General features: G+C 45.9%; 1 protein-coding gene across 1 annotated transcript; it reads right to left on the bottom strand.

Annotated features, from left to right (window-relative positions):
- Positions 1-18,390: 18,390 nt before the first annotated feature.
- Positions 18,391-19,329, bottom strand: LOC123362232 (olfactory receptor 52E4-like). The gene has a single exon (XM_045002637.1). The coding sequence runs from the start codon at positions 19,327-19,329 to the stop codon at positions 18,391-18,393; it is 939 nt and encodes a 312-aa protein (XP_044858572.1).
- Positions 19,330-19,541: the final 212 nt, after the last annotated feature.

The raw sequence follows: 19,541 nt of genomic DNA, 5'->3' as shown, positions 1-19,541 counted from the left end.
TTCCTGAAGATGAGGGAAATTGTCAGCAAAACTGATTGAGAGGAAAAATTTAGACAGAAAAATATGAATGAATATTGGTAATTCTTTGATAACATTTGATTAGATATCAGAAAACTCTCAATTCCAGAGTCAACAAAGTGAACAACTTTGGGTAAAAACTCAGTTCAGTGGTAAAGTGAAGGCAAGAATTAGAGGGAGGGAAGCAATATGTAACAATGAGGAAAAAGGGGAAATAGCTGGCCAGCAATAGAAATCAGAAGTTAGGAAAATTGATAAAGAACATTAAGACATCTGGGAACACTCCATGTGTGGCAGGGCTATGGATCACAAAAACGAGGTTATTGATTATATTAAGAACAAATGAAATCCTGGAAAAGATTTATGTCAATTCCTGTGTTATATATAAAGTATTAAAAAATAAACAGAAAGAGTTTTGTTTTGTTTTTATAAAAGAATTGACAAGGTTAAGAAACAATGGAGAAGCTGGTATGGGATTAGTTAGATATATAAGTAATACCAGTCACCAACTGCATTTAACTGAAACAGATCTTGTCAAATAAACTTGATTTCATCCTATTATGAGAGTACACAATGGTTGATCAAGGGAACGACACTGATGCAACAAACCTTGATTTCTCAGAGACCATTGATTTAATAGTGGAAAATATTGAGTTGGTGAGTTGGAGCAGGGGAAGGATTGGTGAAACACATGGGATTGGTGAAACAAACTGCATCCAGTTCTGGGGTCCACATTTGAAAAAAGATGTTTAAAACTTGGAGACCCACAGAAATGATTGGAGGATAAGAGTAAATGCTGGATCGTTAGATTTGAAGGTGTGTATCTCTTTAACTTATCAAAAAGATGATCAAGCAGAGACTTTAATTTGGAGAAAATCACGGGTAATAATGGGCTCTGTAATCTACCAGACAAAGGCTGAGCAAGTCCGAAAGACTGGAAGCTGAAGCCAGGCAAATTCCAGCTTGAAATTAGGGCTAAATATTTAGCAGTGAGGGTGATTAACCATTGTTTGTTTCAGTTTTCACCAAGATGGTTGGTGGTGTTTGGACACCTGAAATAGAGAATGCCAGTGAAAATGGGGTAGATTCATCTACTAAAATAGGGAAAGAACAAGTTAAAAGTCACTTGGGCAAGTTAGATGTCTTCAAGTCACCAGGGCCTGACGAAATGGATCCTATAGTACTCCGAAGGAACTGAGTGAGGAGGGATCTGAGCCATTAATTACTATCTTTGAAAAGTGATGGGAGACAGGGGAGATACCAGAAGACTGGAAAAGAGCACATATAGTGCCTATCTATATACAGGGAAATAAGGGAAACCCAGGCTACTACAGACCAGTTCAGCTTCACTTCTGTACCAGGCAAGATAATGGAGCAAATAATTAAGGAATCAATTTGCAAACATCTAAAAGACAATAAGGTAATAAATAATAGTCAGCATGGATTCATCAAGAACAAATCGTGTCAAACCAACCTGTTAGCTTTCGTTGACAGGGTAACAAGCCCTGTGGATGTGAGGAAGCAGCAGAAGTGGTATATGTAGACATTAGTACAGCTTTTGGTACAGTCTCGCATGATCTTCTCATTAACAAATTAGAGAAATACAGCCTAGATGGAGCTACTGTAAGGTGTGTGCATAAATTGTTTGAAAAAAGACTCCCAGATACTAGTTATCAGTGGTTCACAGTGATGCTGGAAGGGCATAACAAGTAGGGTTCCTCAGGGATCAGTTCTGGGTCCGGTTCTTTTCAATGTCTTCTTCAACGATTTAGATCATGTCATAGAGTTTAAACTTGTTAATTTTGTAGATGATACTAAGTTGAGAGGGGTTGCAAGTCTTTAGAGAATCAGATAAACATTCAAACGGATCAGGAAAAACTGGAGAAAAGGATGATTAAGGGTCTTGAAAACACAACCTATGAGGGAAGACTGGAAGATCTAGGTTTGTTTTGTCTGAATAAGAGAAGACTGAGAGGGGAAAGGATAACCGTTTTCAAATACCTAAAAGGTTGTTACAAGGAGGGAGAAAAAGTGTTCTCCTTAGGCTCTGAAGAGAAGACAAGACGCAATGGACTTAAATTGCAGCAAGGGTGGTTTAGGTTTGACATTAGGAAAAATGTTTCAAAAAAGGCAAATACTATGTTTTGTTATATTAGCAGAAATATAACATGCAATCATAGTACATCATAGTATTCCTCTACTCCATGTGGGCTAGGTGGTAGTTGGAGAAATGTGTCAAATTTTGCTCACCGAGGTATAGAAAGGATGTAGAGAATCTGGAAAGATCCATAGACAAGTAACAAATGTTATGCAAGGGATGGAATACAAATTGTATGAGCAAACCTAAGAAACCAGGATGTTTACTAGGAAAAGAAGAGATTACTTGGGGACATGATAGTGGTCTTCAAACACTTGAAAGGCTGCCATAAAAAGGTGGAGAAAAGTTATTCTATCTTACCACAGAGGGGCAGGACAAGAGTCAATGGGGTAAAATTCCAGCATAGCAGATTTAAATTAAATTTCAGAAAAATCTTCAAACTTTAACTACAGGAGGCCAATGGAACAGACTTCCAGGGAAGTCATGGAAGCTCCATCTGTTGAGGTTTTACAAAGTCATGTGAATGGCCATCAGTCTTAGATGTCTAAGACAAAACAAATCCTGCATCTTGTCAGGGGGATAGACTAGCTGTCCTTTGCATTCCGTTATAACTCTATGGCTCTATCATTCTATGACGTAAAATCCTAGTGTAGACCCGGCCTTAGTCACGCACACGTCTTTTGGCTCAATTCAGATGTAACTGAGTGAAATTTAATGGGCCTGTGTTTTACAGCAGGTCAGACTGGATGATCAAATGGTCCCTTCTGACCTCAAACCCTATGAATCTATTGATAAAGAAAGTAGATCAGGCATTTATATTTAATGTTTCTCATAACATGAACAAGGAAATATTTAGTTAAATTGAAAGTCTGAACATATAACATTGAGAAAAGGTAATTGTTTCCATAATTCCTATTTGGCCTGCAGAACTGCTTCTTACCAACATTATTGGAGCGAAGAGTATAGAAGCTTGGGATTCACAAATAGATTGATCATTGTATGTGGTGTTGGTGGCATCACCTGTAGTTAAGGCTGTCTGACACCTTCCATTAGAGGAACTCATTTCAGGTTGCTTATAAATTTGCCAGATTTTTGGAGTTTGTTCTGAAATATCACGTGTTGCATATCTATGTCAAGAAGTATTGTGTTTTTTTTAAAAAAACATTCAAGTATAACAGTTCAGCAGACTTCTCGAGTGAAGCTAGGAGAAATATGGGGCCTGAGGAAAGCATGGGACATTGTCTCAGTATTTGCCTTGTACTGCACATTTGCTAACACCTTACATCCTGAAGGATTCACTGTGCCACTGAAATGCACCACCTTAGGGCTGGAGGCTATCAGGCAGGATGAGCAGGGGTGCCCAGAAATTAGTGACATTTTGGCCAGTGATTCTTTAGCAAACTCATCACTTATGGCAAGGGCCCTGGGATGTGTCATGGTTGTGCAGAGCGGAAAGGACCACAGACTTACTTTCTATCCCTCCACACCCAAGTTTCACAGGGTTTGCCGATCAGGTGAGCATCTCAGCAAGAGATGGGTACCTGTGAATTCTGAGACAGAAGTGTCCTCCTTAGGAATCCCACTCAGGTATCGATGACCCACACCTCTCTCAAGCCAGCATCTGCAGCAGCATCCCATGCCGAGAGCCGACAAACGGTGTGCACAGTTTCTAATATAGCTCCGTGTAATCCCAGTGGGGTTCGCTCAGCCTCTAGAGGAGAAGGGAGGATCTGAGTGTAAACAGGCTGTAGACAAGCAACTCTCCACTTCTGTGCTAATTATCCAGCTTTAGGAGTAAACAGCAATTAAGGAACCTTCCCAAAGGGAGATGAAAACTCGTGGGTTTTGCACTGAGTCATAGAGGAACTGGCTGCTCCGTACGTTTGTTTGTATGTATTTAAAAATTATAGTTGATGAGAAAGAAAATTAGGGATAATGCCTAATTCTCAGGATAGATGGGTAGATAGTAGACAGAGAGATCCGAAGTAAGTTGACTAAGAGGAGACACAAGCACTTAGAGCAAACACATGGGGCTGTCGCTGAGGGATCGGAGATCACTATTTCTCATCAGTAACTATCATTATACTGTGTAGTGGCTTTCATTGGTGTATCTTCAAAACACCTAGCAAAGAAAAGTCACTATGAACCATCCCCATTTCACCGACCTGTAAACTGAGGCACGGGGAGACATGACTTTTCCAAGGTCACACAGACATGGGCTGACAGAACCCAAGTGTCCTGACTTCCCTTCCATAACCACGGTCTTTCTATCAGTAAGTGACCACATATCAACAGGAAAATGGACTCCCAGTCTTACAGGGCCTGTTCACTGGGGCGGGGGGGAAGGAATTCCCTGGGGTGCAACCTGGAACTGGGGACCGCCGAGCCCTCTGGTAAACCAGTCTGGGCCCCTCTCACACTGTGAGGCTGTGACAAGCTGCAATCCTCTCAGGTCTTGCACTTACACAGCTATGCACAGCCAAGAACACACCCAGCTACAGTTACATGTATCTTGTACATGTGTTGTTGTGACTGATACAGTTACATGTATCAGTTACATGTGCTGTTGTGACCTGCACAGGATGCGCCATGTTTGTCTTCCTTCCACAGGATAGAAGCGACTTTGTCTGTACAAAGTGCAAGCTGATCTCCATATTGGAAGAGAAGGTTCAAGGTCTGGAGAAACGAATATCAACCCTGCGTTCCATAAAAGAAAATGAGGATTTCCTGGATAGACATCAGGATCAGCTTCAGCGGGCACAAAGTTCTGAAAATTCAGAGCAGGCTACGCAGCGGGGACAGAAGACCAGCAAGGATAATTGGCGGCATGTGACTTCCAGAAGAGGAAAGAGTACCAGAAACGTCCATGTACCAGAAACACAGATGCAGGTGAGCAACAGTTTTCATGTCCTCTCTGCAGGTACTAGTGCAGAGAGTGGAGTGGAGGATACATCTGAGGAAACAGAGCAGAAGGAGACACCACTGATTGGAAGGCATGAGATGCAACATCCTAGGGATGGGGGTTCCACGACCACCACTTCCAAGAAAAGGAGGAGGAGGGTTGTGGTGGTCGGGGACTCTCTCCTCAGGGGGACTGAGCCATCTATCTGCTGCCCTGACCGGGAAAACCGAGAGGTTTGCTGCTTGCCAGGGGCTAGGATTCACGATGTGATGGAGAGACTGCAGAGACTCATCAAGCCCTTGGATCACTACCCCTTCCTGCTTCTCCACGTGGGCACCAATGATACTGCCAAGAATGACCTTGAGCGTATCACTGCAGACTACGTGGCTCTGGGAAGAAGGATAAAGGAGTTTGAGGCGCAAGTGGTGTTCTCGTCTATCCTCCCTGTGGCAGGAAAAGGCCAGGGTAGAGACCGTCAAATCGTGGAAATCAACAAATGGCTACGCAGATGGTGTCGGAGAGAAGGGTTTGGATTCTTTGACCATGGGATGGTCTTCCAAGAAGAAGGATTGCTAGGCAGAGACGGGCTCCACCTCACGAAGAGAGGGAAGAGCATCTTTGCAAGCAGGCTGGCTAACCTAGTGAGGAGGGCTTTAAACTAAGTTCACCGAGGGAAGGAGACCAAAGCCCCGAGGTAAGTGGGGAAGTGGGATATCGGGAGAAAGCACAAGTAGGTGAGTGCAAGAGGGGAGGGCTCCTGCCCCATACTGGGACACCAGGACAATCAGTGAGTTATCTTACATGCCTATACACAAATGCAAGAAGCCTGGGGAACAAGCAGGGAGAACTAGAAGTTCTGGCACAGTCAAGGAATTATGATGTAATTGGAATAACAGAGACTTGGTGGGATAACTCACATGATTGGAGTACTGTCATGGACGGATATAAACTGTTCAAGAAGGATAGGCAGGGCAGAAAAGGTGGGGGAGTTGTGTTGTATGTAAGAGAGCACTATGACTGCTCAGAGCTCCAGTATGAAACTGCAGAAAAACCTGAGAGTCTCTGGATTAAATTTAGAAGTATGAACAACAAGGGTAATATCGTGGTGGGAGTCTGCTACAGACCACCGGACCAGGGGGATGAGGTGGACGAGGCTTTCTTCCAGCAACTAACAGAAGTTGCTAGATCACAGGCCCTGGTTCTCATAGGTGACTTTAATCACCCCGATATCTGCTGGGAGAGCAATACAGCAGTGCACAGACAATCCAGGAAGCTTCTGGAAAGTGTAGGGCACAATTTCCTGGTGCAAGTGCTGGAGGAACCAACTAGGGGAAAAGCTCTTCTTGACCTGCTGCTCACAAACAGGGAAGAAATAGTAGAGGAAGCAATAGTGGATGGGAACCTGGGAGGCAGTGACCATGAGATGGTCGAGTTCAGGATCCTGATAAAAGGAAGAAAGGAGAGCAGTAGAACAGAGACCCTGGACTTCAGAAAAGCAGACTTCGATTCCCTCAGGGAACTGATGGGCAAGGTCCCCTGGGAGTATAACATGACGGGGAAAGGAGTCGAGGAAAGCAGGCTGTATTTCAAAGAATCCTTATTGAGGTTGCAGGAACAAACCTTCCCGATGTGTAGGAAGAAAAGTAAATATGGCAGGCGACCAGCTTGGCTGAACAGTGAAATCCTTGCTCATCTTAAACACAAAAAAACAGCTTACAAGAAGTGGAAGATAGGACAAATAACCAGGGAGGAGTATAAAAGTATTGCTCAGGCATGCAGGAGTGAAATTAGGAAGGCCAAATCACACTTGGAGTTGCAGCTAGCCGGAGATGTTAGGAGTAACAAGAAGGGTTTCTTCAGGTATGTTAGCAACAAGAAGAAAGTCAAGGAAAGTGTGGGCCCCTTGCTGAATGAGGGAGGGAACCTAGTGACAGAGGATGTGGAGAAAGCTAGTGTACTCAATGCTTTTTTTGCCTCTGTCTTCACAGACAAGGTCAGCTCCCAGACAGCTGCACTCTGCAGCACGGTATGGGGAGGAGGTGACCAGCTCTCTGTGGGGAAAGAAGTAGTTCAGGACTATTTAGAAAAGCTGGACGAGCACAAGTCCATGGGGACGGATGCGCTGCATCCGAGGGTGCTAAAGGAGTTGGCCGATGAGATTGCAGAGCCATTGGCCATTATCTTTGAAAAATCATGCCGAACGGGGGAGGTCCCGGATGACTGGAAAAAAGCTAATGTAGTGCCCATCTTTAAAAAAGGGAAGAAGGAAGATCCAGGGAACTACAGGCCAGTCAGTCTCACCTCAGTCCCTGGAAAAATCATGGAACAGGTCCTCAAGGAATCAATTTTGAACCACTTAAAGGAGGGGAAAGTGATCAGTAACAGTCAGCATGGATTCACCAAGGGCAAGTCATGCCTGACTAACCTAATTGCCTTCTATGATGAGATAACTGGCTCTGTGGATGAGGGGAAAGCAGTGGATGTGCTATTTATGGACTTTAGCAAAGCTTTTGATACAGTCTCCCACAGTATTCTTGCCAGCAAGTTAAAGAAGTATGGGCTGGATGAATGGACGGTAAGGTGGATAGAAAACTGGCTAGATGGTTGGGCTCAACGGGTTGTGATCAATGGTTCCATGTCTAGTTGGCAGCCGGTATCAAGTGGAGTGCCCCAAGGGTCAGTGCTGGGGCCGGTTCTGTTCAATATCTTCATTAACGATCTGGAGGATGGTGTGGACTGCACCCTTAGCAAGTTTGCAGATGACACTAAACTGGGAGGAGTGGTTGATTCGCTGGAGGGTAGGGATAGGATACAGAGGGACCTAGAGAAATTAGAGGATTGGGCCAAAAGAAATATGATGAGGTTCAACAAGGACAAGTGCAGAGTCCTGTACTTAGGACGGAAGAATCCCATGCACTGCTACAGACTAGGGACCGAATGGCTGGGCAGCAGTTCTGCAGAAAAGGACCTAGGGGTTACGGTGGACGAAAAGCTGACTATGAGTCAACAGTGTGCCCTTGTTGCCAAGAAGGCTAATGGCATTTTGAGTTGTATAAATAGGGGCATTTCCAGCAGATCGAGAGATGTGATCATTTCCCTCTATTCAGCACTGGTGAGGCCTCATTTGGAGTACTGTCTCCAGTTTTGGGCCCCACACTACAAGAAGGATGTGGATAAATTGGAGAGAGTCCAGCGGAGGGCAACAAAAATGATTAGGGGGCTGTAACACATGACTTATGAGGAAAGGCTGAGGGAACTGGGATTGTTTAGTCTGCAGAAGAGAAGAATGAGGGGGGATTTGATAGTTGCTTTCAACTACCTGAAAGGGGGTTCCAAGGAGGATGGATCTAGACTGTTCTCAGTGGTAGAAGATGACAGAACAAGGAGTAATGGTCTCAAGTTGCAGAGGGGCACGTTTAGGTTGGACATTAGGAAAAACTTTTTCACTAGTGGAGTGGTGAGGAACTGGAATGGGTTACCTAGGGAGGTAGTGGAATCTCCTTCCTTAGAGGTCTTTAAGGTCAGGCTTGACAAAGCCCTGGCTGGGATGATTTAGTTGGGTTTGGTCCTGCTTTGAGCAGGTGTTTGGACTAGATGACCTCCCGAGGTCCCTTCCAACCCTGAGATTCTATGATTCTATGATTACATGAATGATTTCACTAGCCAGCCATGAAACTAGAATAGAGAGGCTCCAGCCAGTTCCCCCCAACTCTCCAGCCTAGGACACAAGGGCTGTTCCGTCTTGCTCTGGCCAAAATCCTGACCAGTGTACGTTTATTTCCCAGTCTGCCCCTCCCTTAATGTGGAGAGGACAATACGACAGCCTGAGCAGATTCCCTTTTTACATTTCAGACAACATTCTGTATTAAGGAAAATAATATCAAACAGATTTATTAATTACAGAAAGATCGATTGTTTACGTGATTATAAGTAGTAGTGTAAAGAACAAAGTTGAAATCTGGGAAATAAACAAAACCACAATCTAAGTTCTGTAGACTAGACAGGCTTTGAATCAAGCCGTGTGTCACCCTGATGGTACAAGCAATCCACCAATCTTCCATGCAAGGCCAGAATCCCTTCAGCCTGGGACCACAGCCCCAGTTCAGTCCCAGGTTCTAACGTCTTTGGTGTTGAATTGTTTGGGAAGTGAGGCCAAGTGATGATGTTACTTCCACATTTTATAGTTTCTGCCATGTAGAGGGAGCTTCATTTTTCCAAGCAAAAGCCCCCAGCACAGTCAGTGGAAAAGTACAGGCACAAGATGGAGTCCGGAGTACAGGAGCTGGTCACAAGCCCTTCAATGCTTTCAGAACTTTAGATATTTGTATACATTTGATACATGTATACAAATACAACACATATTTTATATACTTTATAAAAAATCACTTCATAATCATATCACCAAGGTAAATATGGGGCTTCCAAGGTGTTGTTTTGGGGCACAGCATGTCACACTTCTCCCCTTAGTTCACTGCAGGAGTGTTAGTCAGTGGCTGATGCAGAAGCAGTGTGCTCAAGGCTCTCTTTACTTTTTGACCATACAACTCCCAAACATTGTCGTGTTATCAACAGGTGTTCTTCCAAACTTGTATGTACCTGTCAACACTTTGTAGATGAGCCTAGTGATATCAGAAGTTGTCTAGGGCACTTTCTGTGTAACGTTGTTAACCATTGTGTTTTTTCAACTAGTTGTAACTCACTACATGGATTCATCAATGCCATGAGGTGTTGTGCCTCAGTTTCCCCTTCCAGACAACAGATCAGGTATATTTCATTTCCCTCCTCTTACAAGCTTTGAGCCTTTGAACAGGTGTTCTCTGGGAAGCAATAGCCATGTACGGCATCTTGTTGAAAGCTTTCTCTCAAAATCATTCCTGCTTCACCTTTTCATAGGTTTACTATCAGTGCTAAATTTTTTTGTCATAAAATTTACCGTTAGCAACTAACTTTCCATCATGATATTTACCAATAAGATCAAATCTTTTATTACAGCTAGGTGTTTCCAGGTATGTTTATTACACCACAGTGTGGTTTGTTGAAATTACATTTTGGCTTTCAGCTACTTCCTGAACCTTAACATCTGCTTAGTTATTGGCTTTCCTTACCCCTCAGTGTCCCCTTCAGGGGGGATCTCAGTTCAAGGTCTTCACTGAGAATTTGGTATTCAAGGGTCTGATCATTTCATGATGTAAGAGCACTTTGCATGGTGTCCAGCCCTCACTGAACCTACCTTCCAATCTAGAGTTATTGTCATGGCAAAAGTTCACCCCTCTTGGACTTTCCCTGCAATCCCCACTCCAAACACTTTTCCTAGAGGGTTGTGACGGTGATCAGTGCTCTCTGGGCAAAGCGTTGTGCCTTCTTCCAGCAGCCCTTTCATGGCCCCTTCCTGTGTCTTACCAGCACAGGGAATTTCTTCCTCCCCTCTGTCAGGAGGGTCATTAGCATTTTCACAGACAACAATTTATTCAGTCAGATCTACATCCTCTCTTAAAGCTGGGGGGAGAGGTAGATATGCTGGGGGGGGGTAGAGATAGAGTCCAGAGTGACCTAGACTAATTGGAGGATTGGGTCAGAAGAAATCTGATGAGGTTCAACAAGGACAAGTACAGAGTCCGGAAATTAGGATGGAAGATTCCCATGCACCTCTATGGGCTGGGGACAGAGTGGCTAAGCAGTATTTCTGCAGAAAAGGACCTGGGGATTAGAGTGGATGAGAAGCTGGATAGGAGTCAGCAGTGTGCCCTTGTTACCGAGTAGGTTACCGGCATATTGGGCTGCATTAGCTGGAGCATTGCCAGCAGATCGAGGGAAGTGATTATTCCCCTCTAACACTACAGAAAGGATGTGAACAAATAGGAGAGAGTCCAGAGGATGGCAACTAAAATGATTAGGGGGTTGGGGGAACATGACTTATGAAGAGAGGCTGAGAGAAGTTTGCTTGTTTAGTCTGCGGTAGAAAAGAATGAGTGGAGATTTGATAGCAGCCTTCAACTATCTGTGTGTGTATGTGTGTGGGGGTGTTCTAAAGAGGATGGAGCTCAGCTGTTCTCAGTGGTGGCGGATGACCGAACAAGGAGCAATGGTCTCAAGTTGCAGTGGGGGAGATGTAGGTTGGATATTAGGAAACATTATTTCACTAAGAGGGTGGTGAAGCACTGGAATGGGTTACCTACAGAGGTGTTGGAATCACCATTCTTGGATGTTTTTAAGGTCAGGCTTGACAAAGCCCTGGCTGGGATGATTTAGTTGGCTCTGGCCCTGTTATGAGCATTGGGTTGAACTAGATGACCTCCTGATCTCACTTTGAACCCTAATTTTCTTTGATTCTATGATTCTAAAGAGACAGTTCATTTTCACAAGCACGCCATAGAGCTGGATTGGGGTACCCTCTGTCACCCCTCTCTCCATCCCCAAGAGGTCAGTTGTGTGACTGCTCCCCTCCAGGAGGCCAGTGACACAGTCCCCTCTCAAAACTTGAGTCACAGGCTGAGTGCCTGGACGCACATTCCTGTAATCCCACTATTCCTTTCGCAGATTCCCCCTCTGCCCCCTCCCCAAAACACATACCCCTTGGCTCTCTAGGGTGGGACCTGTCCCCTGTTCAGTTGTGAAGGGCTCACAGCTAACAGACTGGACAGCTGTCTCACTGGGAGGCTCTCCACCCCCTCCCTTCCTGAGGTGCTGTTGCCTCCTGCTGCTGCAGTGTTAAAGGAAGTCTCACCCACCTCCCCAGCCATTTCTTGTATTCTACCACCCTTCTCTTTTCTCCCCTCTGGGACACATCTTCCTAAGCTTCCTAGCAATGGGTATGTCCCTCGTATAGCTGTAATCTGGACATTTTCTCCCTGACAGGTAATACACACCTCTCCCTCCCTGGGGAGACTCTGCCTTCAGCTGCAGTGGAGGAACTGGTCTCAACCACCCCAGCTCTTGGGACCATGCAGCTTCCCCCTGCTGCAGAGGAATCAAGGAGACTGAGGTACATCTATACTTACCTGCCGGGTCGACGAGTAGCGTTCGACTTCTCGGAGTTCGAACTATCGCGTCTAATCTAGATGTGATAGTTCGAACTCCGAACGCGCTCCCGTCGACTCCGGAACTCCACCACTGTGAACGGCGGTGGCGGAGTCAATGGGGGAGCCGCGGACTTTGATCCCGCGGCGTCTGGACGGGTGAGTACTTCGAACTAAGGTAGTTCGAGTTCAGCTACACTATTCGCGTAGCTGAACTTGCGTACCTTAGTTCGACCCCCCCCACTTAGTGTAGACCAGCCCTCAGTCTCATTCCTCCAGCAGCTCCTGGGACATTCCCTCTTTCCCTCTGAGGTTCCAGCAGAACGATCCTTGTTGTAGGCAAACACTTTCCCACCCCCTCCCCTGAGCCTGCCATGCCCTAGTTCCTCCCTGTCCCTGGAGCTTCCTGCATGGCATGAACCAGCTGGGAACAGAACCTGGATCTATAAGGGTTCCTCTGGTTCATCTGAGTAGAAGGCCAGAGGCAGTCCCAGTGGCAGCCAGTAAGCAAACCACAAGGGGTATTTTTCAATGGTGCTGCAAGCACTGGAGGATCACAAGGGACGTTTCACCAACATCAACGTGGGATGGCCGGGAAAGGTGCATGACGCTCACATCTTCAGGAACTCTGATCTGTTTTAACAGCTGCCAGAAGGAACTAACTTCCCAGACCAGAAAATAAATGTTGGGATGTTGAAATGCCTATAGTTATCCTTGGGGACCCAGTCTACCCCTTCATAGAATCATAGAATCTCAGGGTTGGAAGGGACCTCAGGAGATATCTAGTCCAACCCCCTGCTCAAAGCAGGACCAAACCCAACTAAATCATCCCAGCCAGGGCTTTGTCAAGCCTGACCTTAAAGACCTCTAAGGAAGGAGATTCCACCACCTCCCAAGGTAACCCATTCCAGTTCCTCACCACCCTACTAGTGAAAAAGTTTTTCCTAATATCCAACCTAAACCTCCCTCTCTGCAACTTGAGACCATTACTCCTTGTTCTGTCATCTTCTACCACTGAGAACAGTCTAGATCTATCCTCTTTGGAACCCCCTTTCAGGTAGTTGAAAGCAGCTATCAAATCCCCCCTCATTCTTCTCTTCTGCAGGCTAAACAATCCCAGTTCCCTCAGTCTCTCCTCATAAGTCATGTGCTCCAGCCCCCTAATCATTTTTGTTGCCCGCCGCTGGACTCTCTCCAATTTATCCACATCCTTCTTGTAGTGTGTGGCCCAAAACTGGACACAGTACTCCAAATGAGGCCTTACCAGTGCTGAATAGAGGGGAATGATCACATCCCTCGATCTGCTGGAAATGCCCCTACTTATACAACTCAAAATGCCATTAGCCTTCTTGGCAAAAAGGGCACACTGTTGACTCATATTCAGCTTTTCATCCACCATAACCCCTAGGTCCTTTTCTGCAGAACTCCTGCCCAACCATTCGGTTCCTAGTCTGTAGCAGTGCAGACTTAATGCCCTGGCTCATGAAGCCATGCACAGGCACACTGGACAGTTGCAAGGACCAGTTCAACTATAGGCTGAGCAAGTGCAGAATGGTGGTAGAATGTGCATTTGGACATTTAAAATCTCGCTGGCGCAGTTTACTGACTAGGTTATACATCAGCAAAACCAATATTCCCATTGTTATTGCTGCTTGCTGTGCGCTCCACAATATCTGTGAGAGTAAGGGGGAGACATTTATGGCTGGTTGGGAGGTTGAGTAAATTGCCTGGTGGCCGATTATGCACAGCCACACACCATGGTGATTAGAACAGTACAGCAGAGCATGCGGCGCATCAGAGAAGCTTTGAAAACCCGTTTCATGACTGGCCAGGCTATGGTGTGACAGTTCTCTTTGTTTCTCCTTGATGGAGGTTAAAGATAATCTAGGCATGGCCCAATATCTAAACAAATACTTTGCTTCAGTCTTTAATGAAGCTAATGAGGAGCTTAGGGATAATGATAGGATGACAAATGGGAATGAGGATATGGAGGTAGATATTACCACATCCGAGGTAGAAGCCAAACTCGAACAGCTTAACGGGACAAAATCAGAGGGCCCAGATAATCTTCATCCAAGAATATTAAAGGAACTGGCACATGAAATTGCAAGTCCTTTAGCAAGAATTTTTAATGAATCAGTAAACTAAGGGGTTGTACCGTATGACTGGAGAATTGCTAACATAGTTCCTATTTTGAAGAAAGGGAAAAAAAAGTGATCCGAGTAACTATAGGTCTGTTAGTTTGACATCTGTAGTATATAAGGTCTTGGAAAAAAATGTTGAAGGAGAAAGTAGTTAAGGACTTTGAGGTCAATGGTAATTGGGACAAAATACAACATGGTTTTACAAAAGGTAGATCGTGCCAAACCTACCTCATCTCAAAGATCTCCTTCTTTGAGAAGGTAACAGATTTTTTAGACAAAGGAAACACAGTTGATCTAATTTACCTCAATTTCAGTAAGGCATTTGAAATGGTTCCACATGGGGAATTATTTGTTAAATTGGAAAAGATGGGGATCAATATGAAAACTGAAAGGTGGATAAGGAACTGATTAAAGGGGAGACTACAACGGGTCGTACTGAAAGGTGAACTGTTAGGCTGGAAGGAGGTTACTAGTGAAGTTCCTCAAGGATCAATTTTGGGACCAATCTTATTTAATCTTTTTATTACCGACCTTGGCACAAAAAGTGGGAGTGTCCTAATAAAGTTTGCGGATGACACAAAGCTGGGAGGTATTGCTAACACAGAGAAGGACTGGGATATCCTACAGGAAGATCTGGATTACCTTGTAAACTGGAGTAATAGTAATAGGATGAAATTGAATAGTGAAAAGAGCAAGGTCATGTGTTTAGGGATTAATAACAAGAATTTTAGTTATAAATTGGGGACACATCAGTTGTAAGTAACGGAGGAGGAGAAGGACCTCGGAGTATTGGTTGATCACAGGATGACTATGAGCCGCCAATGTGATATGGCCATCAAAAAAGCTAATGTGGTTTTAGGATGCATCAGGCGAGGTATTTCCAGCAAAGATAAGCAAGTGTTAGTACCCTTATACAAGGCACTGGTGAGACCTCGTTTGGAATATTATGTGCAGTTCTGGTCTCCCATGTTTAAGAAGGATGAATTCAGACTGGAACAGGTTAAGAAACGGGCTACTAGGATGACCCGAGGAATGGAAAACCTGTCTTATGAAAGGAGACTCAAAGAGCTTGGCTTGTTTAGCCTAACCAAAAGAAGGCTGAGGGGGGATATGATTGCTCTTTATAAATATATCAGAGGGATAAATATTAGGGAGGGAGAGGAATTATTTAAGCTTAGTACCAATGTGGACACAAGAACAAATGGATATAAACTGGATACTAGGAAGTTTAGACTTCAAATTAGATGAAGGTTTCTAACCATTAGAGGCATGAAGTTCTGGAACAGCTTTCAAAGGGGAGTAGTTGGGGCAAAAGACATATTTGGCTTCAAGACTAAGCTTGATACGTTTATGGAAGGGATGGTATGATGGGATAGCCTAATTTTGGCAATTCATTTGGCCATTGATCTTTGATTATCAGCTGGTAAGTGTGCCCAGTGGTCTGTGATGGGATGTTAGATGGGATGGGATCTGAGTTATTACAGAGAATTCTTTCCTGGGTGCTGGCTGGTGAATCTTGCCCACATGCTCAGGGTTTAACTGATCGCCATATTTGGGGTTGGGAAGGAATTTTCCTCCAGGGCAGATTGGCAGAAGCCCTGGAGGTTTTTTGCCTTCCTCTGCAGCATGGGGCACGGGTCACTTGCTGGAGGATTCTCTGCAGCTTGAGGTCTTCAGACCACAATCTGAGGACTTCGATAACTCAGACATAGGTTAGGAGTTTGTTACAGGAGTGGGTGGGTGAAATTCTGTGGCCTGCATTGTGCAGGAGGTCAGACTAGATGATCATAATGGTTCCTTCTGACCTTACAGTTTATGAGTCTATGAAAACCCGCCCTCTTGGATGACTGTACTTCTGTGTAACCCAGCTGACCTCACCCCTTCGATCACCACTTTCAGAGGCAATAAAGTCATTGTTGTTTCCAAATTATGCATTCTTTATTAATTCATCACACAAATAGGGGGAAAACTCGCAAGGTAGCCCGGGAGGGGTGGGTGAGCAGGGAAGCACCGGGTGTGGTGGTGGATGAGGGGAGGAGGGAAGGACAAGGCCACACTACAGTTCAAAACGTATTGAATGCCAGCCTTCTGTTGCTTGGGCAGTCCTCTGACTGGCTGGGTGCCCCGTAGCCTCCCGCCAGTGTTCTTGGGCATCTGAGTGAGGAGGATATGGAACTTGGGGAGGAGGTCAGGAGGTTACACAGGGGGTGCAGTGGTGGTCTGTGCTCCTGCTGCCTTTCCTGCAGCTCCACCAGATGCCTGAGCAGTCAGTTTTCTCCCCCATTAGCTTCAGCATTGCATCCTGCCTCCTCTCAGCGTGATTCTCCCTCCTCTCATCACGTTCATTTAACGCTGTCCTGGGCTCGGCCATTGTTTGTCTCCCTGTGTTCCGCTGAGCTCTTTCAGTGTGGGAGGACTGCATGAGCTCTGAGAACATCTCGTCGCGAGTGCGTTTTTTTTGCCTTCTAATCTGCACTAGCCTCTGGGATGGAGATGATAGAGGGAGCGTAGAAACATTTACAGCTGCGGGATGAAAGAAAGGGAGAGTAGTATTCAAAAAGATACATTTTAGAGAACAAAGGGAAGACTATTTCACACTGAATCAAGTGATTCACATTACATAGCACATATGCTTTTGCTACAAGGTCGCATTTTGACTCTTATATTGGGTGCCTGATGGTTTGGCGTGAGACATCACATAGGCTCGACTGGGCAACAGAATTCGGCTTGCAGGCAGCCATGGTAAGAGAAAGAGTTTTGGCTTCTTCAACCTTCATAACATTGAGGGCCGAGGTGGATCCTCATGAGAATGGAATCCCCATCCGGTCTTGCAACAATCACTGACCCACCTGAACGGCTTGTCACAGAAGTTGCGAGCCCACCGGTAGATCAGGATGTCCTGCCTCCCAGTTCCCCTCCACTCCTCCAAAACAGCCCTGGTGGCCCAGAAGACGAGACAGAAGTCTCCCCAACACTGGAGAGGGAGCTTCACCTTACCCTTGAAATTGCAGGTGTCCACCAGAAAACGGTGAAGCTCATCCCGCAGAACAGTGGGGGATGGTGTCATGGACCTATGATGATCCTCTGGGCAAAGAGGGAGAAGACCACCATTGCAGTGACTGTACTGGTGGCACTGCACACCACGTCTCTATCTCCAGAAAGGGAAAGGGAGATGGAAGGAAGAGATCAGCCCCTAAATGGTGAAGCAGGGAGGCAAAAACCCCACCACATAAGGTTCATCTAAGGACAGGGGAAAGGAGGCAACCCCTGGTGGGTGCAGTATGGAAGGTGGAGGGGAAACAAATGAGTAGGGCTTCTCTCCCCGTCGCCCCCCACAGCTCCTGTCTCTGCTCTGTGGCTGCGGCAAGGTCTGGGGCAGCATGAACTGAGGGTGTCTTCTGTCGCTGCTGCCAGGGCAGCTTGAGCTGTGCCCTTTCCCAAGTGGCGCCTACTGGGGCTGAAGGCTTGAACTCCTGCCAGATGAATCTGAGACAGCCCAGACTCAGGGCTTCTGCCTCCTTCTGCTCAGCTGCTCCGCATGAATCACAGGCTGATTTCCATGTTCTGTTCATTCCCTCTGAAGCACCTGGCACGTGGAACATTGGTTTTACCGATTATGGCCATTCTGATCTTCTTATTTAGACCACAGATGTATCTGCCTCCTGCTGTTACCCACTATACCCCACCCCCCTCTCAGAGCTGAGATAGATCCCGGGAGTCCTGATAGGGTCTCTCTCTCTATACAGAGTTAGTGACAAGGGCAGGGCATTGGGGAGAAGACACACAGCAGGGTATTCGTCAGATGCATCTGACAAAGTGGGTATTCACCCACGAAAGCTCATGCTACCAAACGTCTGTTAGTCTATAAGGTGCCACAAGATTCTTTGCTGCTTTTACAGATCCAGACTAACACGGCTACCGCTCTGATACTTGACAGCAGGGTCGAGGCTTGAAAGAAGAGATGGGGAAAGATTGTAATTTCAGGCATTCAGCTAAGAGCAATTAGAAAGGTCACAACCCAGTGTAGTGTACATAATATGACTCCCAAGTTCATCACATTGACAGAGCACAGTAAGGACAGGGAAGGGTTTAATCTCACTTTGACTGTCCAGTAAGTGATTCAGGGAAGAGGCCCCAGCATCATGCACAAGCCAACTCTGCACGGAGCTCAATCTGAGATCCAGAGCACAAGGAGAAAACATTTAGGTCTCCTTATGAAATAAAGAGCTGGAGCAGCCTGCCCCGGATCTGTTTGGTCCTCACCCCATAAATGACGGGGTGTATCATGGGGGGCACCAGCAGGTACACACTGGCAATGAGAACGAGGAAGTGTCGGGGCACATTGTGGCCAAACCTCAGCATGAGAGAGGATAAGAAATCTGGGATGTACAAAGCTAAGATGGCACAAAGATGAGAGATGCAGGTCCCAAAAGTTTTGAGCCGGGCATCCTTTGTGGGGAGGTGGAAGATGGCACGGAGGATCAGAGTATAAGACACAGCGATAAAAAATACATCCATTCCAATCACAGAGAGAAGATCAAACAGGCCATAGTAACTACTGATGCGGATGTCAGCACAGGCCAGGTTCACCACAGCCATATGCCCACAAAAAAAGTGGGGGATGATATTGGTTCTGCAATATGGCCACTGCCTCGCCAGGAAGGGATAGGGTAATGTGTTTATGCCACTGCGCAGCACCACGGCTAGGCCTATCTTGGCCACAACAGAGTTTGTCAGGATGGTGGAATGTCTCAGGGGATGGCAGATGGCCACGTAGCGATCAAAAGCCATGGCCACGAGGATTCCAGACTCCATCGCTGAGAAGCAGTGAATGAAATACATCTGGGTGAGGCAGCCACTGAAACTGATCTCCCTGGAATTGAACCAGAAGATGCTCAGCATTTTGGGTAGGGTTGATGTGGACATAACCAAGTCGGTGACGGCCAGCATGCAGAGGAAATAGAACATGGGCTCGTGGAGGCTCGGATCCCTTTTAATGATAAACAGGATGGTGAAGTTCCCCAACACGGCTATGGCGTACATAGCACAGAAGGGAATGGAGATCCAGACATGGGCTGTCTCTAGGCCAGGAATGCCAAGTAGGATAAAGGTGGAGGGGTTTCTGAAGTCAGTTGTGTTCGAATCTGACATAGCGTAGAGGAGAAAGTTTCCAACTCTGAGGCATAAGGGTGTCTTCTGCGTTTAGAGTATGCTCCCTTGACTTTCTGTGTGTTCCCAGGATCTCGGGTGATGGTTGCAGTAGAAATACCTACATGGAGAGACAACATTAATATGACACACTGCATGCAGTAGTGGAGGCTGTTCTCATGGGAGAAGCAGATTGATTGCTCTTCACACACTGA

The sequence above is a fragment of the Mauremys mutica genome, chromosome 1 (genome assembly GCF_020497125.1).
Source record: "Mauremys mutica isolate MM-2020 ecotype Southern chromosome 1, ASM2049712v1, whole genome shotgun sequence".
Classification (NCBI taxonomy): Eukaryota; Metazoa; Chordata; order Testudines; family Geoemydidae; genus Mauremys; species Mauremys mutica.
Note: the sequence above shows the minus strand (reverse complement) of the source record. Positions and strands in the feature narration are given on the sequence as shown.